Here is a 19,489-nt window from a genome sequence, read left to right as displayed (position 1 = left end):
GCAGGGGGATGATCAGGGCAGGAAGTTGCTGCTGGGATGTGGTGGGTGGGGGCATCTGTTTTTTTGTCCAAGGTACACTAGTTCTTTGGCCAGATGCTTCGACTTTTCTTGAAATCTAGACACGTCCCTAGACACCTCTCCCCTGCCTCCTCCCAACACACATACCATGGCCATGTAGGCCAAGGCCTCTGCCGACAGGTGTCTCTTTCCCTGGCCAGCCTGTAGCACAGATGTGTATGGCTCTGGGGGTGGGGGAGGAGGAATATGAGAGGAGAGAGACACTAGAATAGGCTGGGATAGACGAGGGGAGTGTGTGTGTGTGTGTGTGTGTGTGTGTGTGTATTTGAATATCCTCTGCCTGTACATGTTCTCAGCCATAAACATACGTATGGGAGCTCCACCCACATCTTGCTATGTAACTTGCCTGGTTGTATCTTGTGTCTATGACTGCTTGTGGACTCACATGTTTCACTTGTGAAAACTACGTGTGCTTCACTACTTGTGCTTCACTGCTGTCTGCTTGTGCAAATCATCTATATGGGGTTGGGTGTATATGTTCCTTGGGTATTTGTGTGTCTCCTTTATACTGCTTATGGGTGCTAAGTGTGTTTATGTGTCTTGCCCATATACATGTGTCTCCTGTGTATGTGTGTCTTTCTTCTCTGATGCCACGTTTGTGTCTGGCTGTGGTGAGCTCCTTTGTGCGTGCCCTATGGGTGTTTCTCTTGGGGCCACTGTGTCCTATCTGGTTCCTTTGTTTCCTCCTCATGCAGTTTGAGATGTATTTTCTGGATTTCCTCTTTGTAATGATAATAAGTGTCCTCTCTGCACCCCAGCTTTTCCTGTCTGTGCACCTGTATATGCGCTCCCTGAACATTTCTTCTGACTTGATTTGTGAACAGCTTTGTGTGCACGTGGCTTTGTGCGGCCATCTGCTTGAATGAAATGGTGTGTGTGTCTGTGACCGCAGCTTCTCTGTACAGTTGTGTTTGCCTGTGAATTCCCCTCTGTGACAAGAGCCATATGTGGTCACATGGGGTCACAAGTTCACAGGTGAGTTAGTATTCATAGAGGTATCATTATAGAGCGTGAATCTGGACATGGGCCTTCAGGATTGTCGGAAGTGGGAATCATCTGTACAAGGGATGGGGGCCATGTATGATGTTGATGTTGTCAGCTGTAGGAAATCATATTTGTATGCTCTGGGTGCAGCTGCGAGTCTGTGTGTGATTTGCCTGTTGGGCTCTCCAGGATCTGGCTGTTGAGTCCATGGGCGATGATGTCCATGAGTCTGGAGTGGCTGGAAATCAGTGCGGGCCTCTCCCATGTCAGTCTGTGTTCTCTGGTTGCAATGCTGAGGCCCTGAGTGATGATACCTGTTGTGGGAAGTCATTTGATGCAGTCGTGAGCATGTGACAGTACCATGGCCTGGGCTCTCCCAGGTGTAGTCTCTGTGTGTTCATATGTTAGCCTGTATTCTGTGTGTGTGGCTGTGAATCTGTGTGCGAGTTTATACTCCTGCGGGTGGTGGTGAGTCGGCCTCCGGTTTCTGAGCACTGGATGGGGTTGTGATCCCTGAGCAAGCAGGAGGCTCTCTCCTGCTGTGGGGAAGTAAACGCCCCATCCCTTGTCCCTTACCCTCCTCCGACTGCGGGTAGGGTGGGGGCATCTAGGCTTGCTTTGAAGCCCCAGCCAGCCCCTGGCCTTTCCGGGAATTCTATGCTCGCTGTGGGGGGTGGGCAGGAGGGCGAAGAGGCCCTGACAGAGGCCTCTTGTCCACCTGGACCTTGAGCAGTCTGGTTGAAGTTGAGCCTGGACCCCGAGTCCAATCTGCCTGACTCTGTGCAGGAGACACATGCCTTGCCTGGGACAGATATGCCTGTCACATGCTTGGATGGGAGTGAATAGACAGACCCACATATAAGGCAGACACACAGACAGCGGGGCTCCTCAGTTAGGGCGTGGACAGGCCCCACCCAATGCCCGGGCTGGGGTCCAGGACTTTAGGGTGTGCCTTGTTTGCAGACACTGTGCATCCACACTCCTCACCCAACCACAATTGCCCCCCTGCCTCCTTCTAAGGACCCCCAAGATCGAGGGTATGTTTTTGGCTAGGCTAGGCTATCTATCTATACGAGGTCAGTCTATAGTGGCTGGGCTGTGTCTATCTCTATACCTGTCTTTTACTGCTGCTCCCAGATCTATCCATCCACCCTGTCTGCCCCTTTGCCTGAATTCTGCTCCTCTAGGGGTCTTCCTGCCTCAACCACTCCCTCTGTCCACTTGTCTCTCTGGGCTGGTGTGTCTGTTCCCAGCCTCTGGGGATGTGTCTGGCTGTGTCCACCTGTCTATTTGCCAGTTGTGCCTCCTGCTTATTACCGGGCCTGACTGCCTGTTGCCTTTCCTCAGATGCTTCCATGGGCCTACCCCCTGTCTCTGAGTCTGTCGGTACCTCTCTCTCTCCCTATGACTGCCCCTCTGCCTGTCTGTCACTCCTCCGCGGCACGGCTCTCTCTCTGTCCTCCTGTTGTTTCTCCTGCCTGCCTAGCTCCGGTCTCTCCTCTCTGCATCTTTTCCCTCCATCCGTCCCCCTCGCTGTGTGTCCGATCTCCGCGTCAGTTGCCTCTGTCCGCCTGTCCCCCTCTCTATCCTCTCTCAGTCTTTCTTTCCACCTCCCCCCCAAGCCACCCCCTCCACACTTCCGTCTCTCTCCACGTGGGTCCAGGTGAAGAAGAGCGCCCTCCTCCCCCACCCCGTTTCCTCCACCCAGAGCCAGATGGAGGGAAACTGAATTAAAATTAAAAGTTCTTCCCAGAAAAAAAAATAATCCGCGGGCCAGATGCGGCTCGGGCTGCGCTGATTAGCCACCTCGCCAGCGCGGCGGAGCTGATTGGCTACAGGGCGGGGCGGGGGCAGGGTCCGCAGAGGGGGAGCCGTGCCGGCCGTGGGGTCCCAGAGCCCTAGTGAGTTACTGCCGCTTCAGGAGCTGAGAGGAGCTGGAAGGTGAGGAGGGGGCGCTGACCGGGGTGGGGCTCTGGGGACCCTTGAGGCACGAGTCGGAGATCCCGGGAGAGGTTCCCTGGGGGAACCTCCAGGGGAGGGAGGGAATTCCCTGGAGACCTTTTTTAGCGCTAGCGGGGGAAGTGAGTGGGAGGTGGAGCCCTTTTGGTGCCTTGCTCCCGGGAAGCGAATTCACAAGTGGGTGAGAGTCTCCAGAGAGTGCTCAAGACTGAGGATGGGGCTCCTTGACAGGGGGTCCCCTTCCCAGGGAGGGTTTTCGGGGCTTGGGGAAGGGGCTGCCTGGAGGCACTTTTGGCAATGATGGGGACCCTGAGTGGGGGTTTCTGACATACTGCACTTCCAGGAAGTCAGCTCTGGGTAGGAGGTTTCTTCAGAGACACCCCATCCAGAAGACAGGGGGCTCCAGGCTCACAGGGGGATTGTGGAGCACCCCCACCCCGAGAAACACATCAGGCGGTTGGGAGGGGGCTTTTGATGCAGACCGCAGAGATAGCTCATCCTCAGGAAGGGAAATTAGGGCTCGGGCAGGTTCCTGAGACACCCCAAGACCAGGAAGGATCTTAAGCCTGGAAGTGTGTCTAAAGTTGTTTCTGCCAGGAGACCAAGTGTTTAAGACGACTCTCAAGTCTTAACTGGGGTCCCAGAAAAATACTAAAAGGAGGTTTAAATGGGAGTCCCGAGGTAACTTGTATCCCTGGAAGGAGGCTCAGTTTGGGGAATTGTCTTTGGCCTCTAGTGAGGATATTCAGAATTGTGGCAGAGAGCAGTTTGCAGCCTGGAGGGGGGCGGGTAGGGTCTCCAAGCCTGCCCCCCCCCACCTCCAGCTCCTTCAACAGGTTGCATCAGCTCTGGGCTCAGGCTCGGGGCCCAGGCTGGGAGGAGGGGGGGCAGGGGGCGTTAGGAGGGGTGGGGCAGCCGGGCCGACACGTGTCCCTGTAAGGAGTGAGAGGCCTGGCCAAGCGGTGAGGGTGGAGGGAAGGGGGGTGCGGGGTGCTGGCAAGGAAAGAGGCAGCAAGCGAGACTGAGTGAGTGTGGGGTCTGGGAGGACTGGCTATCCCAGCTCCAGATGGCCATCTCGCCTGCTGTGGGGTCTCCGTTTCTCTCTCTTTCTTTCTTTCTCTCTCAATCTCTCTCCCCCCTCCCCCTCTATTTGTCTCTCGCTGCCCTCTTTTTCTGCTTGTCTGAGTAACTGTTGGCATCTCTTCCCCTCCCGATTCCCTTCTCTGCCTCCCATCTCTTCCTCCATCGCCCTCTCACTGTTGTCTTTGAGTCTCTCCATTTATCTCCCCGTCTCTCCTGTTCCTCTGCTTCTGTTCCCCTTGCCTCACCTCCGTTTCTCTGGTCCTCCATCTGTCTCTGTCTGACCCCCTGCCCTATTTATATCTTTATATAGATTTATATCTAGCTCTCTCCACTGTGTAGCTCCCCCCCCCCCCCCCCCCCGCTCCATCTCGGATCCCCCACCCTCCATTTCTCTGCCCACAGCATGGAACTGCAAGATCCAAAGATAAATGGAGCCCTCCCTGCGGATGCTCTGGGGTGAGTTGGGGGCCCAGGGGGACAAGGTCAGGGGTCAGGATTACCCTCTCACCGGCCCCTATGTCTCTGCCTTCTCCAGCTACAGGCAGGAACGCGAGGGCTTCCTGCCCAGTCATCCTCCTGCTCCGGGGCGGAAGCCGATTGAGTTCATGGATGTGAGTGACCTCCCAGGATCTGTCCCAGCTGCACCTTGCCCAACTCATCTCTTCCCCTACTGTTCCCTCTTCCCGGGGCTTCCCTGCCTAGCTATTTCCTGCCCCAGCCACTCCCGGTCCCCAGCTGCTCCCTCCCTTGCTGTTTTGCCTCTGGTGGCTGCTCCACCCTCCCCTGTTCCACTCCTCTTCTAGCTGTTCCCCTCCAAAGTTTCTCCTAGCTCTTGCTAGCTCCTGTTTTCCCAGCTTCCCCGTGGCTTCACCTCCTTTTGCTTCTTAGCCTCCATTTCGTGGCCCTTTCTGGGTGTCTCCTGGCCCCAGTCACTTCTCCCCTAGTCTTTCCTGGGCCCCAGCCCTGATATCCTTACCTGGTCTCCCTCCCCATGTGTGCCCGTGCCTTGCCCCTTACCTGCAGTTCGAGGGGAAGACATCGTTTGGAATGTCAGTGTTCAATCTTAGCAACGCCATCATGGGTAGTGGCATCCTGGGACTGGCCTATGCCATGGCCCATACGGGGATCCTCTTCTTCTTGTGAGTCTTGGGCAGCCTGCGGGGGTGGGGGAGGGGGCCTGGGCGCCTTGTGGGGCCTGCAGGAGGCCTGGGGGCCAAGTCTGAGCTGCACCATCTGCCACAGGGCCCTGCTGCTGTGCATTGCACTTCTGTCTTCGTACTCCATCCATCTCCTGCTGACCTGTGCTGGTGTTGTAGGTAAGGCCCCGAGCTCAACCCAGATCTTGGATCCCAGACTCCCCGACCCACCGCTCTGACCTGGGACCCTAGACCTCAACCCAAACCCTAGATTCTGAGCATACCACACTGACCCCAGATCCTGGACTCAGGACCTCAGACCCCATACTCAACTCCATGGACTCCAGGCCTCAGACTGTGCATTGCCCTCAGAATGTATCTGGGCTCCCAGATCCTCACCCCTCAGTCTGGTATCAGACCTTATTTCTCAGACCCTCCCCACACCCAGATTACTACATTCCACTTCTAATCCCCTGCTTCTTAATCTCCAGCTCTCCCCTAATTGTGGAAGCCAGCCCCACAACCCCAAGATACTCACTACCCACATCCAACCCCCAACCGTACCTCCCAGGCTCCATCTCAAGCCCACCTCTAACTGCTTAACCCTCACCTCCAGCTTCCATCAATCAGACCCAAGTACCCCAAGCCCCAACTCCTCAGCTCCCTGACCCTCGCTGCCCCCCCCATTTCTCCCCTGCCGGCCTGGCCTCTTGGACCCACAAACCATTCCTTGTCTCCCTACTCCAGGCATCCGAGCATATGAGCAGCTGGGACAGAGGGCGCTGGGGCCTGTGGGGAAGGTAGTGGTGGCTGCCGTGATCTGTCTGCACAATGTTGGGGGTGAGGACTCTGGGAGGTAGGGGATCAGCTTGGGGGAAGAGGGTGGGGTGGGGTGGGCCTCCTCAGGATGGGCTGGGGGGATGAGGGGAATCCTTCTGCTTATACCTCCCCCCACCTGCACCAGCCATGTCCAGTTACCTGTTCATCATCAAATCCGAACTCCCCCTGGTTATCGGCACCTTCTTGGACATGGACCCCGAGGGGTGAGTGAGCAACACCCCTTGGCTCTGGCCTGTAGGCCATTGACATTACCTGTGCGGTCTGGCTGCTGTCTGGAACTCTGTGCTCAGCTGACTCCCAGGTGCTCTGAGACTGTTGGGCAAGCCAGTTTGGTCAGACTGTGATTCTTGTGTATTGTGATGCCAACAGAATGTGTGACTGTTGCTCTATCTGGTAGACCATGTGTTGATTTTTGTGACTGTTATTCTGGCTGATTCTTTTTGGTAGCTGACTCCATCTGTCCAGTGTACTCTGATGCTGACCACGTGACTGTACATATCAAGTAGACCTAAGCTCTGTGGATTTGGTTTTGGACTGTTGTATTGGCAGATTCTCTGGCCAGCTGTACGACAGCTGACTACAGCTGTGTCCTGTATGCTGTGATTCCAACCATGTGCGTCTGACATTTGCTTACTCTGACTTTTCCCTGTCCAGCGGATTCTGTTTGATTCAGGGTCCATCAGGCTTGCTAAATCTCTCTAGCTGTAAGTGTAAATGTGCAGTGTACTGTGGTGCCAGCTATCTATATGTGATTTGCTCCAACTCTATGTGCCAGTAGGCTCCCATCGGTGTTTAATTTGGCAACCATTTTTCTGGCAAGTTCCCTCTTGCTGTGTGTGTGTGTGTGTGTGTGTGTGTGTGTGTGATCCTCAACTATGATGATATGTCCTCTTGCTGTGGTCCCAGCCATGTGTTGAATGACCATTGTTCTGAGTATACATCTGATTGACTGTATGTTTGATTTTCAATCCAACAGCTGACTGACTCTGTTCAGCTGTTTGTGTGTGATGGCTGACTCTGTGTATCCTGTTAGATCTTTGGTTCGATTCTGAAACCATTTAGGTAGCTGACAACTTACATGACTAGGTGTATCTAATTATTATAGTTAGCTCCCAGTAGATATATGGCCAATGGTGCTTTGTTGCTTTATTTCTGTGTAACTGTGCGTATGAAATAGTGTGTGATTGCCTGGAACATAATAGGCAGGTGATAAAATTCTTTTGAACAAGTGAGCAATTTTTCAGCCAGTTCTATATTAAGTGTCTTGCCTGGGCACCTCTGCCAATATCTGTAGAGATCTCGCTCTTTCTTTGAGCTTGGTTCCAACAAGAGCTGGCCGATTTTTGTCTCTATTTCAGGCTTTGGCTGTGTAGCCAAATTGGTCCAGCTACTTTTAGGTGTTCAACACACCTTGAGCTGTTCAAACAACCACATGTGTGTGTTCCTGTCTCCTTGTTTGACTTTGCATCATTGCCCGACTACCAGATCATCAGACTGTTGTTCTACCTGTCAGGGGCACCAGGGTCATGACTTACTCTGGGTCTGGTACCTTATGTTGGACTGTGAGAGTCTTACTGATTTGGGGTCCTGTCTGCCCATTTGGTTGTGTGTCTGCTTGCGAGTCTGACAGCACAGTTTTGTCCGGCTGTGTGTGTGTTCTTAGCTGAGTCCCTTTACCAGGGTTCGTCTAACAGTCTGATGATCAGTCTGGCTGTTTTTGTTGATCTTGTTGTGCCATTTGTCACTGTGACCGCCTGAATGACTTCTCACAGCTGAGTTGTCAGCTCATCTTTCCTGACTGTGGGCAGAAATCCATCTGTTCGGCTGTCTTCTATGAGTGTCTGCCTGATGGTTTTCTTTGGCAGGCAGCTAGTCACTGTGTTTGCCTATCTCCCCAGGGGCTGGTTCTTGAAGGGAAACCTCCTCATCATCATTGTCAGTGTGTTAATCATCCTGCCACTGGCCCTCATGAGACACTTGGGTAAGAGACTTCCTGTGTTGGTCATTGGATAGTGGAGTTAGAGAAGGGGAGCCAGACTGAGAAAATCCCCATTGTTAAGGGTTGTGAAATCCCATGGGAGAGCTAGTGTGATGTGGGTTTTAACAGATGAATAGGAGTTTGCTATGGAGGTGGAGGCTTGCCCAGGTTGAAGTAAAAGCTTGTGTAAATATCTGTGGCCTAATTGGGGTGAGGTAGCCCTAAAGGCCAAACTAGGGTTTGATATTTGCTGTTGGAGGGTTCCTTGATTTCTGAGGCTCTGTATTTTACCCTTTGCAGGCTACCTGGGGTATACCAGTGGTCTCTCTTTGACCTGTATGCTGTTTTTCCTTATTTCGGTGAGTCTGAGGGAGAAGGACATGAAAAAATTAAAGAAAGCATTGGAACATTGGGACATAGCCTTCCCTGTGACCTCGCTTCCCCACCCTCCCCCAGGTCATCTATAAAAAGTTCCAGCTTGGCTGTGCTGTAAGTTTCAACGAAACCGCAGTGGACAGCAAGAACCCCTCAGGTCTTCCCATCCAGGGACTCAACAGAAGCTGTGAGGCCCAGATGTTCACAGTTGACTCACAGGTGGGTGTGTAGGCACGTGTATAGAGCTTGCACCACACTTAGGCCCTCTGTTCCTGTCCTATAGTGCACTCTGCTCAGAGTGGAGCTGGGCACCAGACATCAGGGGCTTCCATGTGTCTGATGTAGAGGGTAGTGGTGGGGCCAAGGGGATGAGGAGTAGGGGATAGACCCCTGTAGGTTCTAATCCTGTGTATGTGGGCCATTCCCCTAGATGTTCTACACAGTGCCCATTATGGCTTTTGCCTTCGTCTGCCACCCTGAGGTGCTGCCCATCTACACAGAGCTCTGCCGGTGAGTGGGCAGGCAAGTGGGCATGGGTGTTGTGATAGTCATCATGTCTGACAATCCCTCATGTCATCCTGGTACTGTAGCTTCATCCTGGCTAGAGTGTGCCAGGGGAAGGATTTGAGGTGGCCTTGGGGGGACTCAGAGTGGTGACTTTTTACTGATTAGGGCTTAAATGTTCAACTTTCAGCATCCGGTACAAGTGTGAATGGATAGAGTGGGGAGACAGAAATGATCAGATGGAGGGTGTGGCCTGCACGGATGGGGATGCGGAGGTGGGGATGGTCAGATAGAGTGGGGAATGGGTGGACCAAACTGGGGTGGGCAGGGCGGATACAATGGAGAGATATGCGGATGATCAGATGGGGCACGGCATGGAGGTCAGATGCGAGGGAGAGGCATAGATGGTCAGACAGAGGAGAAAGACAAAGATGGTCATGTGGACCAAGATGGATGGACAGGGGGAGGCTTGGCTAGTCACACAGGGGAGGTAGAGATAGGCATCCCAGTGTGTACCACTTCCTGTGCACGTCAGCTTAGGAAGAAGGTGACTCTGGAGAAGGTGGGTGAATTTTGAGGGGCCTACACTAAGTCCAAGGGTCTGAGCATGACAGTTCCATAACCTTTGTGACTTAGGCCCTCCAAGCACAGAATGCAGGCCGTGGCCAACGTGTCCATTGGGGCCATGTTCTGCATGTATGGGCTCACGGCGACCTTTGGATACCTTACCTTCTACAGTGAGTGGGGCCGGGGCCAGGGTTGGGTGGGAGCTGGAGTGGGGGCTAGGCAGACTGCTGGGGCAGGAGCCTGAACACTTTGCCTCCATGCCCTGGACCCATCAGTTTCCAGAGAGGGTGCACATCACACATGTGGATTTGGTTGGTGTGTGTGTGTGTGTGTGTGTGTGTGTGTGTGTGTGTGTGTGATGTGTGTTTCTGGGACACTGGTTTTGGTGCTCCCAGCACATCCTGCATCCCATGTCCCACATCCCATGGCCCAGATAGCGTGGAGGCGGAGATGCTGCACATGTACAGCCAACAGGACCTGCTCATCCTCTGCGTGCGCTTGGCTGTGCTGCTTGCGGTGACTCTTACTGTGCCAGTCGTGCTGTTTCCTGTACGTGGGGTCGAGGGGTGGGCCCATGGAGCAGATGGACATGGATGGATGGATGGATGGGTGGAGGGTGTAGGCATGGATGTTTGGCTGTAGGGTGGAGCTAGGAGTGGATGGATGGATGGAGGAGGCAGGGATGGGCAGATAGGGAAGGCAAAGTTGTCAGATGGACAGAGAAGACAAAAATAGATGATCAGATAGAAAGGAGACATAGGTGGCAGTCCAGAGAGAATGAAGGGGAGAGGGATGGTCAGTTGGAGGGAGGAGGCACAGACATCTGGCTAGACAGAAGAGGGAGGTGGGAATGGTCAGACAGGGTAGAGGCAGAGACAGATGGACAGTCACAATGAAGAAATAGGGATGGACAGGAAAAGGGTGAAGGCAGAAGGAGTGAGGTATAGGAGGGGCCAGGCTCTCAGATTTGGAGGTGGGATGACCAGACAGAGGAGGGAGGTAGAGGTAGTCAGATGGAGAGAGAGGCAGGATCTCAGACAGAATAGAAGGACGAGAGGGTGTTCATCCAGGGAGGCAGAGACTTCGGATAGCAGGTAGAGGCATGGGGGGGAGGGGGGCGGTGAGCAGAGGGAAGGAGGAGGTGTGGATTGTCAGAAGGGCAACAGGATGCTCATTAGGAAGGTGGAGGTTCAGATAGATGGATGGTCAGATGAGGTGGACATGTAGATAGTCAGATGGAGGGAGGATGAGGGATCTCCCACAGGGGCAGGCACAGATGGATGCTCAGAGGGTAGAGTTCAAGTCATATGACCACATGGAGCAGGGGAGGCAGTACCTGGGCCCTGACTAGTGTCCTACGCTACTCTGACCACAGATCCGCCGGGCCCTGCAGCAGCTGCTCTTCCCAAGCAGGGACTTCAGCTGGCCACGGCATGTGGCCATAGCCCTGATCCTGCTTGTCTTGGTCAACGTTCTTGTCATTTGCGTGCCAACCATCCGGGATATCTTTGGGGTTATTGGTCAGTACCCCCACTCCAGTCCCAGACCCCACCTAATCTGAACCTTATACTCCAAGCCAACATTGACTTCTGTCCCCCCTGTTTGTCCCCTAGGGTCCACCTCAGCCCCCAGCCTCATCTTCATCCTTCCTAGCATCTTCTACCTCCGCATTGTCCCATCTGAGGTGGAGCCCCTCTACTCCTGGCCTAAGATCCAGGTAAGTATTCCAGGGGAGGGCTAGGGAAAGAGGGAGCATTCTGAGGACCACTCCAGGATGGCCAGAGATAAAAGGAACATTTTCAAGAGGGGGCTGGGGGCAGGGGGGCAGGGGGTCTGGAAGAATGAAGGTGATTGTCTGAGGAAGGGGCTGAGCAAACAGCAGCAGCAGGATCTGCAAAGACAGGGAGCATTCTACGGACAGATGGGAGGACCACTATTAGAAGAGGGTCAGGAGCACTTTCAAAGAGGATAAAGTAGAATACTCTATGAAGGGTTCTAGAAAGATGGAGAATTCTTTGGAAGGGGCTGGTGACAAGGAAGCGGAGAGAGCAGGAGGGTCAGGAAAGAATGGGGCACTCTGGAGGGGATAGAGGGCTTGAGGAACATTTTCAGGAGGAGCTCTGGTGTGGAGACCCCACCAGCCCCATCTTCTCTCTCTCTCATCCACAGGCTCTGTGTTTTGGTCTCCTGGGGGTCCTCTTCATGGCAATCAGTCTAGGCTTTATGTTTGCCAACTGGGCCACAGGCCAGAGCCAAGTGTCTGGACACTGACCTTGCCCTGCACTGCCCCGGGCCCCTGTGTACAAGCTCCTGTGCATATGGAGGAAGATGGGGCCGCTCTCCAGGGTCCCTCCTGCCTGGCATGTGGAGGTGGCTGGTTCCCATTAACAAGGCTGTTGGAGGTAGGGGGGCCACAGAGGTTGCAGAGTGGTCTGCTTCCCTCCTTCCCAGGGATGCTGAGCTTGGATCAAGGCCCTAAGCCCAACCCCACGTGAGGAGGAGACCAGGTCCTTGGGGAATCCCTGCCCAACCCAGTCCTTTCTGCCTCTCCTGGCAGAAGCTGTTTGTCAGGATGACTCTCGAGCTAAAGGGGAAGAATAAAGATGCTGAATTGCAATTCTGGCCTCAGCCTTCTTTTTTTTTTAAAAATTTGTTTGTTTGTTTGTTTATGAGAGGCACAGAGAGAGAGGCAGAGGCCTATGCAGAGGGAGAAGCAAACTCCCTGTGGGAAGCCTGATGCGGGACTCAATTCCAGGACCTGCCTGAGCCGAAGATAGACACTCAACCACTGAGTCACCCAGGTGTCCCTGGCCTCAGCCTTCTGATCTCTTTCTAAGTCTTCTTGGGGGAGCCTGCCTAGGTTCAGACAAGGGTAAAGTGAAGCCCTGAGAGTAGGAACAAACCTGCTTGCAAATGTCCATTTGCTTGTCCACTCCTTCGGTCACTTGCTACCCAACTCATTGTTCCATCCATTTCCTCACTCAAGAAACATCTTTTAAGAGCCTCCTGCATGCCAGGCACTGTTTTAGGTTCTAGGGTTTGAACAGTGAATCAAGCAGACAGTAATCCCTGTAGTTGGTGCTCTAGCACAGAAGTAGGCAAACTGTGACTCAGGCCAAATTCAGCAGCCCACTGGCCCTTTGTATGGCCACTGAGCCAAAAATAGTTGCACATTTCTAAGTGATTGGGAAAAAAACTCAAAAGAAGAACACTTTGTGACACTTAAAAATTATGAAATATAAATTTCAGTGCTGCAAATCTTTCATTGGAATGCAATAATGCTTGTTCATTTACATATTGTTTATGGTTCTTTGGTGCTACAGCAGCAGGGCTTTTGAGGAATTTTAACAGAGACCACATGGCCCACCAAGCCTCAGCTATTTATTATCTGGCCCTTTTCAGAAAAAGATTTGCTGATCCCTGATCTAGCAGAAAAGAAGAAAAGGCATCAATCATTTCTGATAGAGATGAACACTATGAGGAAAATAAATGATATAAATGTGGTGTCAGGGTGGGGGGTGAGGTGGGCAGCAGTGAGGGGGTAGTCAGGGAGGCCTCACTGACAGGCAGACTCGGAGCTGGGTCCTAGATTGGCCAGAAGGAGGGAGTCACATGGTTATTTATAGACAAAAGTGTTCCAGGTAAGAGGCAACAGCAAGTGCAAAGGCCCTGAGGTAGAAGCAAGCATGTCAGGTCCAACAGGAGTCAGCATGGCCATTTTGCTCTCCCACTGGCAGTGTATGTGAGTCCCAATTTTACAACAGCCTGAGTCATGAGACATGAAGCTTCGCCAACCTACTAGGTGAAAATGGTATTGCTGTTAAAATTCATATGTGTTTCTTTATGAAAAAAGTCTTCAGATGTTTAAGACTTGTTTATCTTCCTAGATAATTAGTGCATATGCAGACCACTACAGATAATAATCTTTCTCCTCTCCATATTTAGAAATAGGACAGTTGACTGTAGTTGATTCAGGCTGTATGCTCCTTATTTCACTCTTCTTCATTCTAACTCAGCTCAACACTAAACTTAAGCTCAATAAGCCTGTTTTTTTAAAAAAATAAATTTTATTTATTCATGAGAGACACACAGAGAGAGAGGCAGAGACACAGGCAGAGGGACAAACAGGCTCCATGCAGGGAGCCCGACATGGGACACGATCCCAGGTCTCCAGGATCATGCCCTGGGCCAAAGGCGGCGATAAACCGCTGAGCCACCGGAGCTGCCCCAAGCCCACTTTTTAAGAACAAAGCTAACTTGAAATTCCAGTACCTGGCCTTACAAGTGCAAGTGTTCATATTTAACACCCACAAGAGATCATCCTCTCAACAGGGTTTCTGACAGAGAAATCTAAGTTCATTTTTTAATTTATATATATATTTTAAATATTTTATTTATTTTTCACGAGAGACACACAAAGAGGCAGAGACATACATAGGTAGAGGGAGAAGCAGGCTCCCCATGGGGATCTTGATGTGTGACTCGATCCCAGGGCCCTGGGATCACAACCTGAACCAAAGGCAGATGCTCAACCACTGAGCCACCCACATGCCCTCTAATTTCATCTTTTCAAAAAATGGGTGATGTTTAAGAATTGTTTACCATCCCCAAGTTTTAAAGTTTTACATTTTCATTTAAGTCTATGATTTGTTTTTTTTTTCTGTGATTTGTTTGAGTTAATTTTTGTATGAGGTATGAAGTTTAGGTAGATGCTTTTATTCATTTGCCTATAGATACCAATTTCTCCAGCACCATTTCTGAAGAAGACAATTCTTCTACTGAATTACTTTTGTATTTTTTTCTTTTTCTTTTTTAAAGTAGCTCTATGCCTGATGTGGGGCTCAAACTTGCGAACCCGAGATCAAGAGTTGCATGGTCTACTGACTGAGCCAGCCAGGCACCCCTTGGCTTTTGTATTCTGCAAAAATTCAGTGTGGAACTATTTCTGGGTTTTCTATTTTGTTCCATTCATCTATGTGTCTATTTTCCCCCATATCACAATCTTGACTCCTGTTAGCTATATAAGTATTGAACTTCGGTAGGCAATTCCTCCCATTTGATTAATTAATTAATTAATTAATTTTATTGTTTTTTTAAGATTTTATTTATTCATGAGAGACACACAGAGAGAGGCAGAGACATAGGCAGAGGGAGAAGCAGGCTCTCCTGGGGATCACGCCCTGAGCTGAAGGCAGCTCAATCAGAGCCACCCAGGCTCCCTCCCCTCGTTTTATTTTTTTCAAAATTGTTTTAGATATTCTAGTTCATTTGCCCTTCCATATAAATTTTGGAATAATTTTATTTACAATACTTCTGGATTTGGGGGCACCTGTCTAGCTCAGTTGGCAGAGCATATGACTGTTTTAATTGAGGTATATTTGACATATAACATTAGTTTTGAATGTGTAACATGATTTGATATTTGTATATATTGTGAAATTATCACTACAATAAATCTAGTTAACATCTGTCACCATATGCAGTCACCAAAATTTTTTCTAATGATGAGAACTTTTTGAGATTACTGTCTTAGCAACTTACAAATATACAATACAGTATTATTAACCATAGTCACCATGTTGTATACTACAACCTCGGGACTTATTTTTTTTAAAGATTATTTATTTATTTATTTATTTATTCATTTATTTATTTAAAGATTTTATTTATCCATTCATGAGAGACACAGAGAAAGAGGCAGAGACACAGGCAGAGGGAGAAGCAGGCTCCATGCAGGGAGCCCGACGTGGGACTCGATCCTGGGTCTCCAGGATCACACCCCAGGTCAAAGGCAGCGCCAAACCGCTGGGCCACCAGGGCTGCCCTAAGATTATTTATTTATTTATTTGAGAGAGCGTGCATAGGAGCCTGTGACCATGAGGCAGGGGAGGGGCAGAGGGAGAAGCAGGGAGCCAGATGTGGAGCTCAATTCCAGGACCCTGAGATCATGACCTGAACCCAAAGCAGATGCTTAACCAACTGAACCATGCAGCGGCCCCAGGACTTACTTTAAGAATTTTTGGAAAACTAAAGAATAATAGGGTGTTTTTGCCCTAACAAATACTGAAATGTACTTTAAAATCATAGCCTGAGGGACAGCCTGGGTGGCTCAGCAGTTTAGCGCCGCCTTTGGCCCAGGGTGTGATCCTGGGGACCCGGGATCGAGTCCCATTTGGGCTCCCCTGCATGGGAGCCTGCTTCTGTCTCTGCCTTTCTCTGTCTCTCATGAATAAATAAATAAAATCTTAAAAAAAATATTTTTTGAATAAATAAATAAAATCTTTAAAAAACGATTTTTTGAATAAATAAAATATTTCTTAAAAAGATTTTGTTTATTTATTTATAAGAGACACACACACCCAGAGAGAGGGTGCTAAGCCACCCAGGGATCCCATAAACAAACCTTAAAAAAAAATCATAACCTGGGGTGGCTAAGTGTTTGAGCATCTGTCTGCCTTTGGCTCAGGGTGTGATTCCAGGGTCCTGGAATCGAGTCCTGCACTGGGATCCCCACAGGGAGTCTGCTTCTTCCTTTTGCCCGTCTCTGCCTCTCTCTCTGTGTCTCTCATGAATAAATAAAAACTTTTAAAAAATTAATTAAATCATATTAAGCGGGCTGGAATAGTGTGGTAGGCAGAATAAGTGCCCCCTCCAAAGATGTTCTCATCCTAATCCCTGGAACCTGTGAATAAATTGTTAAATGTAAAAGGAAATTAAAATTGCAGATGGAGTTAAGGTTGCTAAACTTTAGAATAGATTATCCTGGATTATCTGGGTAGGTCCAATGTATCACAACCCCTTGTAAGTGTGAGAGGGTCTGAGAAAGAGATGCGAGGATGGAAGCATGGTCAGAGATATTTTTTTAAAAGCTTTTTTTTTTTTTTTCATGAGAGACAGAAAGAAGCAGGCTCCCTGCAAGGAGCCCGATGTGGGACTCTATCCCAGACCCTGGGATCAGGCCCTGAGCCAGAGGCAGATGCTCAACCGCTGAGCCACCCAAGCATCCCAGAGAGATGTTATATGTTGTCTTTGAGGATGGAAGAAAGGGGGCCATGAACCAAGGAATGCGAGCAGCCTCTAGAAACGAAAAGGCAAGGAAACAGTTTCTACTCTAGAGCCCCTAGGAAGGAAGGAACACAGCTTGCAAACACCTTGTTTTTAACCCAGTGAGCCTTGTTTTGGATTTTCTGACCTACAGAACTGTAAGATAATAAGTTTGTGGGGTTTTTTAAAAGTTTTCATTTATTTAAGTAATCTCTACACCCACCATGGGGCTTGAATTCATGACTCCGAAATCAAGAGTCATGTGCTCTTCCAACTGAGCCAGTCAGGTGCCCCCAAATCTGTGTTGTTTTAAGCCACCAAGAATGTGGTAAATTGTTATAAGAGCAATAGAAAATGAATACACACAGAAACAGATCAATTAGTGAAACAAAATGGAAGGATGAGAAACATACTGATCTATATACAAAACTTTAGCATGCATTTCCAAATAGTGGGCAAAAGATAGATTGTATACCAAATGATGGTTTGACAAGTGTCTATCCATTTGGAAAAAAATAAAGACTAAATTGTTACCTTATACCACAGAATAGAAAAATTAGAGGTTTAAACGGGAAAATGTAAATTCCTAAAACACTAGAAGAAAATTTAGGAAATACTATAACGAATCTTGAGGTGGCATAGGCATTTCTTGGCATTACATCAAGGCTGTGAGCAATAAATCCAGTATATTTAAAAACATAAAACTTAAAGACTCATCTAAGTCAAAAATCACCATAAACAACCATTTGAAAAGGCAAATTTGAGGGAAAATGTTGCAACAGTATAAGGGAGGAAAAAATATTTTCCTTCTACCCTTCTAGGTTTTTGGCTGGGGCTCTGTAACAAGACACAGATTAATAACAGAAAAACAAATAGAAGGCTTTTTTTTAAAAAAAAAAGATTTTATTTATTTATGAGAGACAGAAGCAGAGACACAGGCAGAGGGAGAAGCAGACTCGATCCTGGGACCCCAGGATTACACCCTGGGCTGAAGGCAGATGCTCAACCGCTGAGCCACCCAGGCGCCCTTCAAATAGAAGGCTTTTAACATGTGTCTCATATGTAGATGGGAGAGACTCCGGAATGAGTAACTCAAAGGAATGGCTAAAGCTCGGGTTTATATAGTGATTTGGTCTAAAACAGAAAGAAGGGGGGTTTGGGCTTCTAAGTTGGGGAGGCAAGTTATGGGGAAGGGACCAGGGGTTGAGTGGTAAACAAGGATAAGGTCTGTTATGCAGATTGAAGTCAGTGTTTTTTCTATTGATAGTTTCTTGTGATTTAGAGTCATCTTTCCCAGCCTGGTACAGAGAGGGGGCAGGCACCCTTACAAACGGAGATTTTCTTTATAAATGTAAATTTTCCTTACTAGAGGTAACTTCCACGTGTTTTTTAATAAATATTTTATTTATTTATTCATGAGAGACACAGAGAGAGGCAGAGACATAGGCAGAGGGAGAAGCAGGCTCCCTGCGGGATCACGCCCTGAGCCAAAGGCAGACGCTCAACCACTGAACCACCCAGGTGTCCCACTTCATGGTTTCTAGAGCTCTTCTGTCTGCTGTTTCTTAAAATAATAAGCTCAAAGTTATCCTTATGCCAAAGAGGCATATTTTGAGGTAGCATATTCTGGTCTCTTACAATGTACAACAAGTTAAAAGTAACTATTCCTAATACATAATGAAGCTTTTGCAGATCAATAAGAAATTGGAGTAACTCAATGAAAAAAAAAAAAAACATGTTCTGGCAATGAGTTCCAAACAGAGAAGAGTAGAGAGGAGGCAATACTTGAAGAAATAATGTTCTAGAATTTTCTGAGCTGAAAAAAGACCTGAATCTTCAAACTGAAAAGAACCACCGAATTCAAAGCATGATTAACACACACACACACACACACACACACACACACAGCTCCCCCTCCCCCACTATTGCAACCTAGAAATAAAATTTCTAGGTTAAAGATAAAATCCTAAAGGATAAAAAGAAAATCCGGAAGGGTCCCAGAGAGAAAAGAGAGAAGAAAGAATACAGTGGAGAAGTTCTTCAAAGAGCTGATGAGAAACAACTTTGAACCTATAATTCTTTTTTTTAATTTATTTTTTATTGGTGTTCAATTTACTAACATACAGAATAACCCCCAGTGCCCGTCACCCATTCACTCCCACCCCCCGCCCTCCTCCCCTTCTACCACCCCTAATTCGTTTCCCAGAGTTAGCAGTCTTTACGTTCTGTCTCCCTTTCTGATATTTCCCACACATTTCTTCTCCCTTCCCTTATATTCCCTTTCACTATTATTTATATTCCCCAAATGAATGAGAACATATAATGTTTGTCCTTCTCCGACTGACTTACTTCACTCAGCGTAATACCCTCCAGTTCCATCCACGTTGAAACAAATGGTGGGTATTTGTCATTTCTAATGGCTGAGTAATATTCCATTGTATACATAAACCACATCTTCTTTATCCATTCATCTTTCGTTGGACACCGAGGCTCCTTCCACAGTTTGGCTATCGTGGCCATTGCTGCTAGAAACATCGGGGTGCAGGTGTCCCGGCGTTTCATTGCATTTGTATCTTTGGGGTAAATCCCCAACAGTGCAATTGCTGGGTCGTAGGGCAGGTATATTTTTAACTGTTTGAGGAACCTCCACACAGTTTTCCAGAGTGGCTGCACCAGTTCACATTCCCACCAACAGTGTATGAGGGTTCCCTTTTCTCCGCATCCTCTCCAACATTTGTTGTTTCCTGCCTTTGAACCTATAATTCTATATCTAGCCAAGATAATCCAGATGAGAGCAAAAATATTTCAGAAAATTCATTACACACCCACCCCTTCTGAAAGACTTATTAGAGTATATGATCCAGCAGAAGAAAAAATGCATTAAGGAGCAAGAAGGCGGTTCTAGTAAGCAATAGTGAGGGGAAAAATAGTAACATTCATC

At 49.0% G+C, this 19,489-nt stretch overlaps 1 protein-coding gene across 3 annotated transcripts; it reads left to right on the top strand.

Moving 5' to 3' along the window:
- The first annotated feature begins 2,896 nt into the window (after window positions 1-2,896).
- On the top strand, window positions 2,897-12,121 carry SLC38A5 (solute carrier family 38 member 5). Of its 3 annotated transcripts, none has more exons than XM_038587337.1 (16): window positions 2,897-3,003; window positions 4,507-4,560; window positions 4,640-4,715; window positions 5,128-5,243; window positions 5,347-5,420; window positions 5,988-6,080; window positions 6,205-6,283; window positions 7,979-8,061; window positions 8,359-8,417; window positions 8,515-8,652; window positions 8,864-8,943; window positions 9,574-9,674; window positions 9,938-10,053; window positions 10,880-11,024; window positions 11,118-11,221; window positions 11,674-12,121. In XM_038587337.1, exons 2-16 carry the CDS (start codon window positions 4,508-4,510, stop codon window positions 11,773-11,775), a joined length of 1,419 nt encoding a protein of 472 aa, XP_038443265.1. In that variant the 5' UTR covers window positions 2,897-3,003; window position 4,507; the 3' UTR covers window positions 11,776-12,121. The 3 variants fall into 3 exon arrangements, with proteins under 3 accessions (XP_038443265.1, XP_038443267.1, XP_038443266.1); XM_038587339.1 differs by lacking the exon at window positions 2,897-3,003 and adding an exon at window positions 3,143-3,198; XM_038587338.1 differs by lacking the exon at window positions 2,897-3,003 and adding an exon at window positions 3,950-4,046.
- Window positions 12,122-19,489: the final 7,368 nt, after the last annotated feature.

The sequence above is a fragment of the Canis lupus genome, chromosome X, assembly GCF_011100685.1.
Source record: "Canis lupus familiaris isolate Mischka breed German Shepherd chromosome X, alternate assembly UU_Cfam_GSD_1.0, whole genome shotgun sequence".
Taxonomy (NCBI): Eukaryota; Metazoa; Chordata; class Mammalia; order Carnivora; family Canidae; genus Canis; species Canis lupus.
This window is presented reverse-complemented; position numbering and strand designations above follow the sequence as displayed.

Coding starts and splice junctions, on each gene's coding strand:
- SLC38A5 (XM_038587337.1), top strand. CDS start 4,508: ATGGAACTGCAAGATCCAAAGATAAATGGAGCCCTCCCTGCGGATGCT. Junction 6,284..7,978: donor TTGGACATGGACCCCGAGGG/GTGAGTGAGCAA, acceptor CTATCTCCCCAG/GGGCTGGTTCTTGAAGGGAA. Junction 10,054..10,879: donor TGCCAGTCGTGCTGTTTCCT/GTACGTGGGGTC, acceptor CTCTGACCACAG/ATCCGCCGGGCCCTGCAGCA.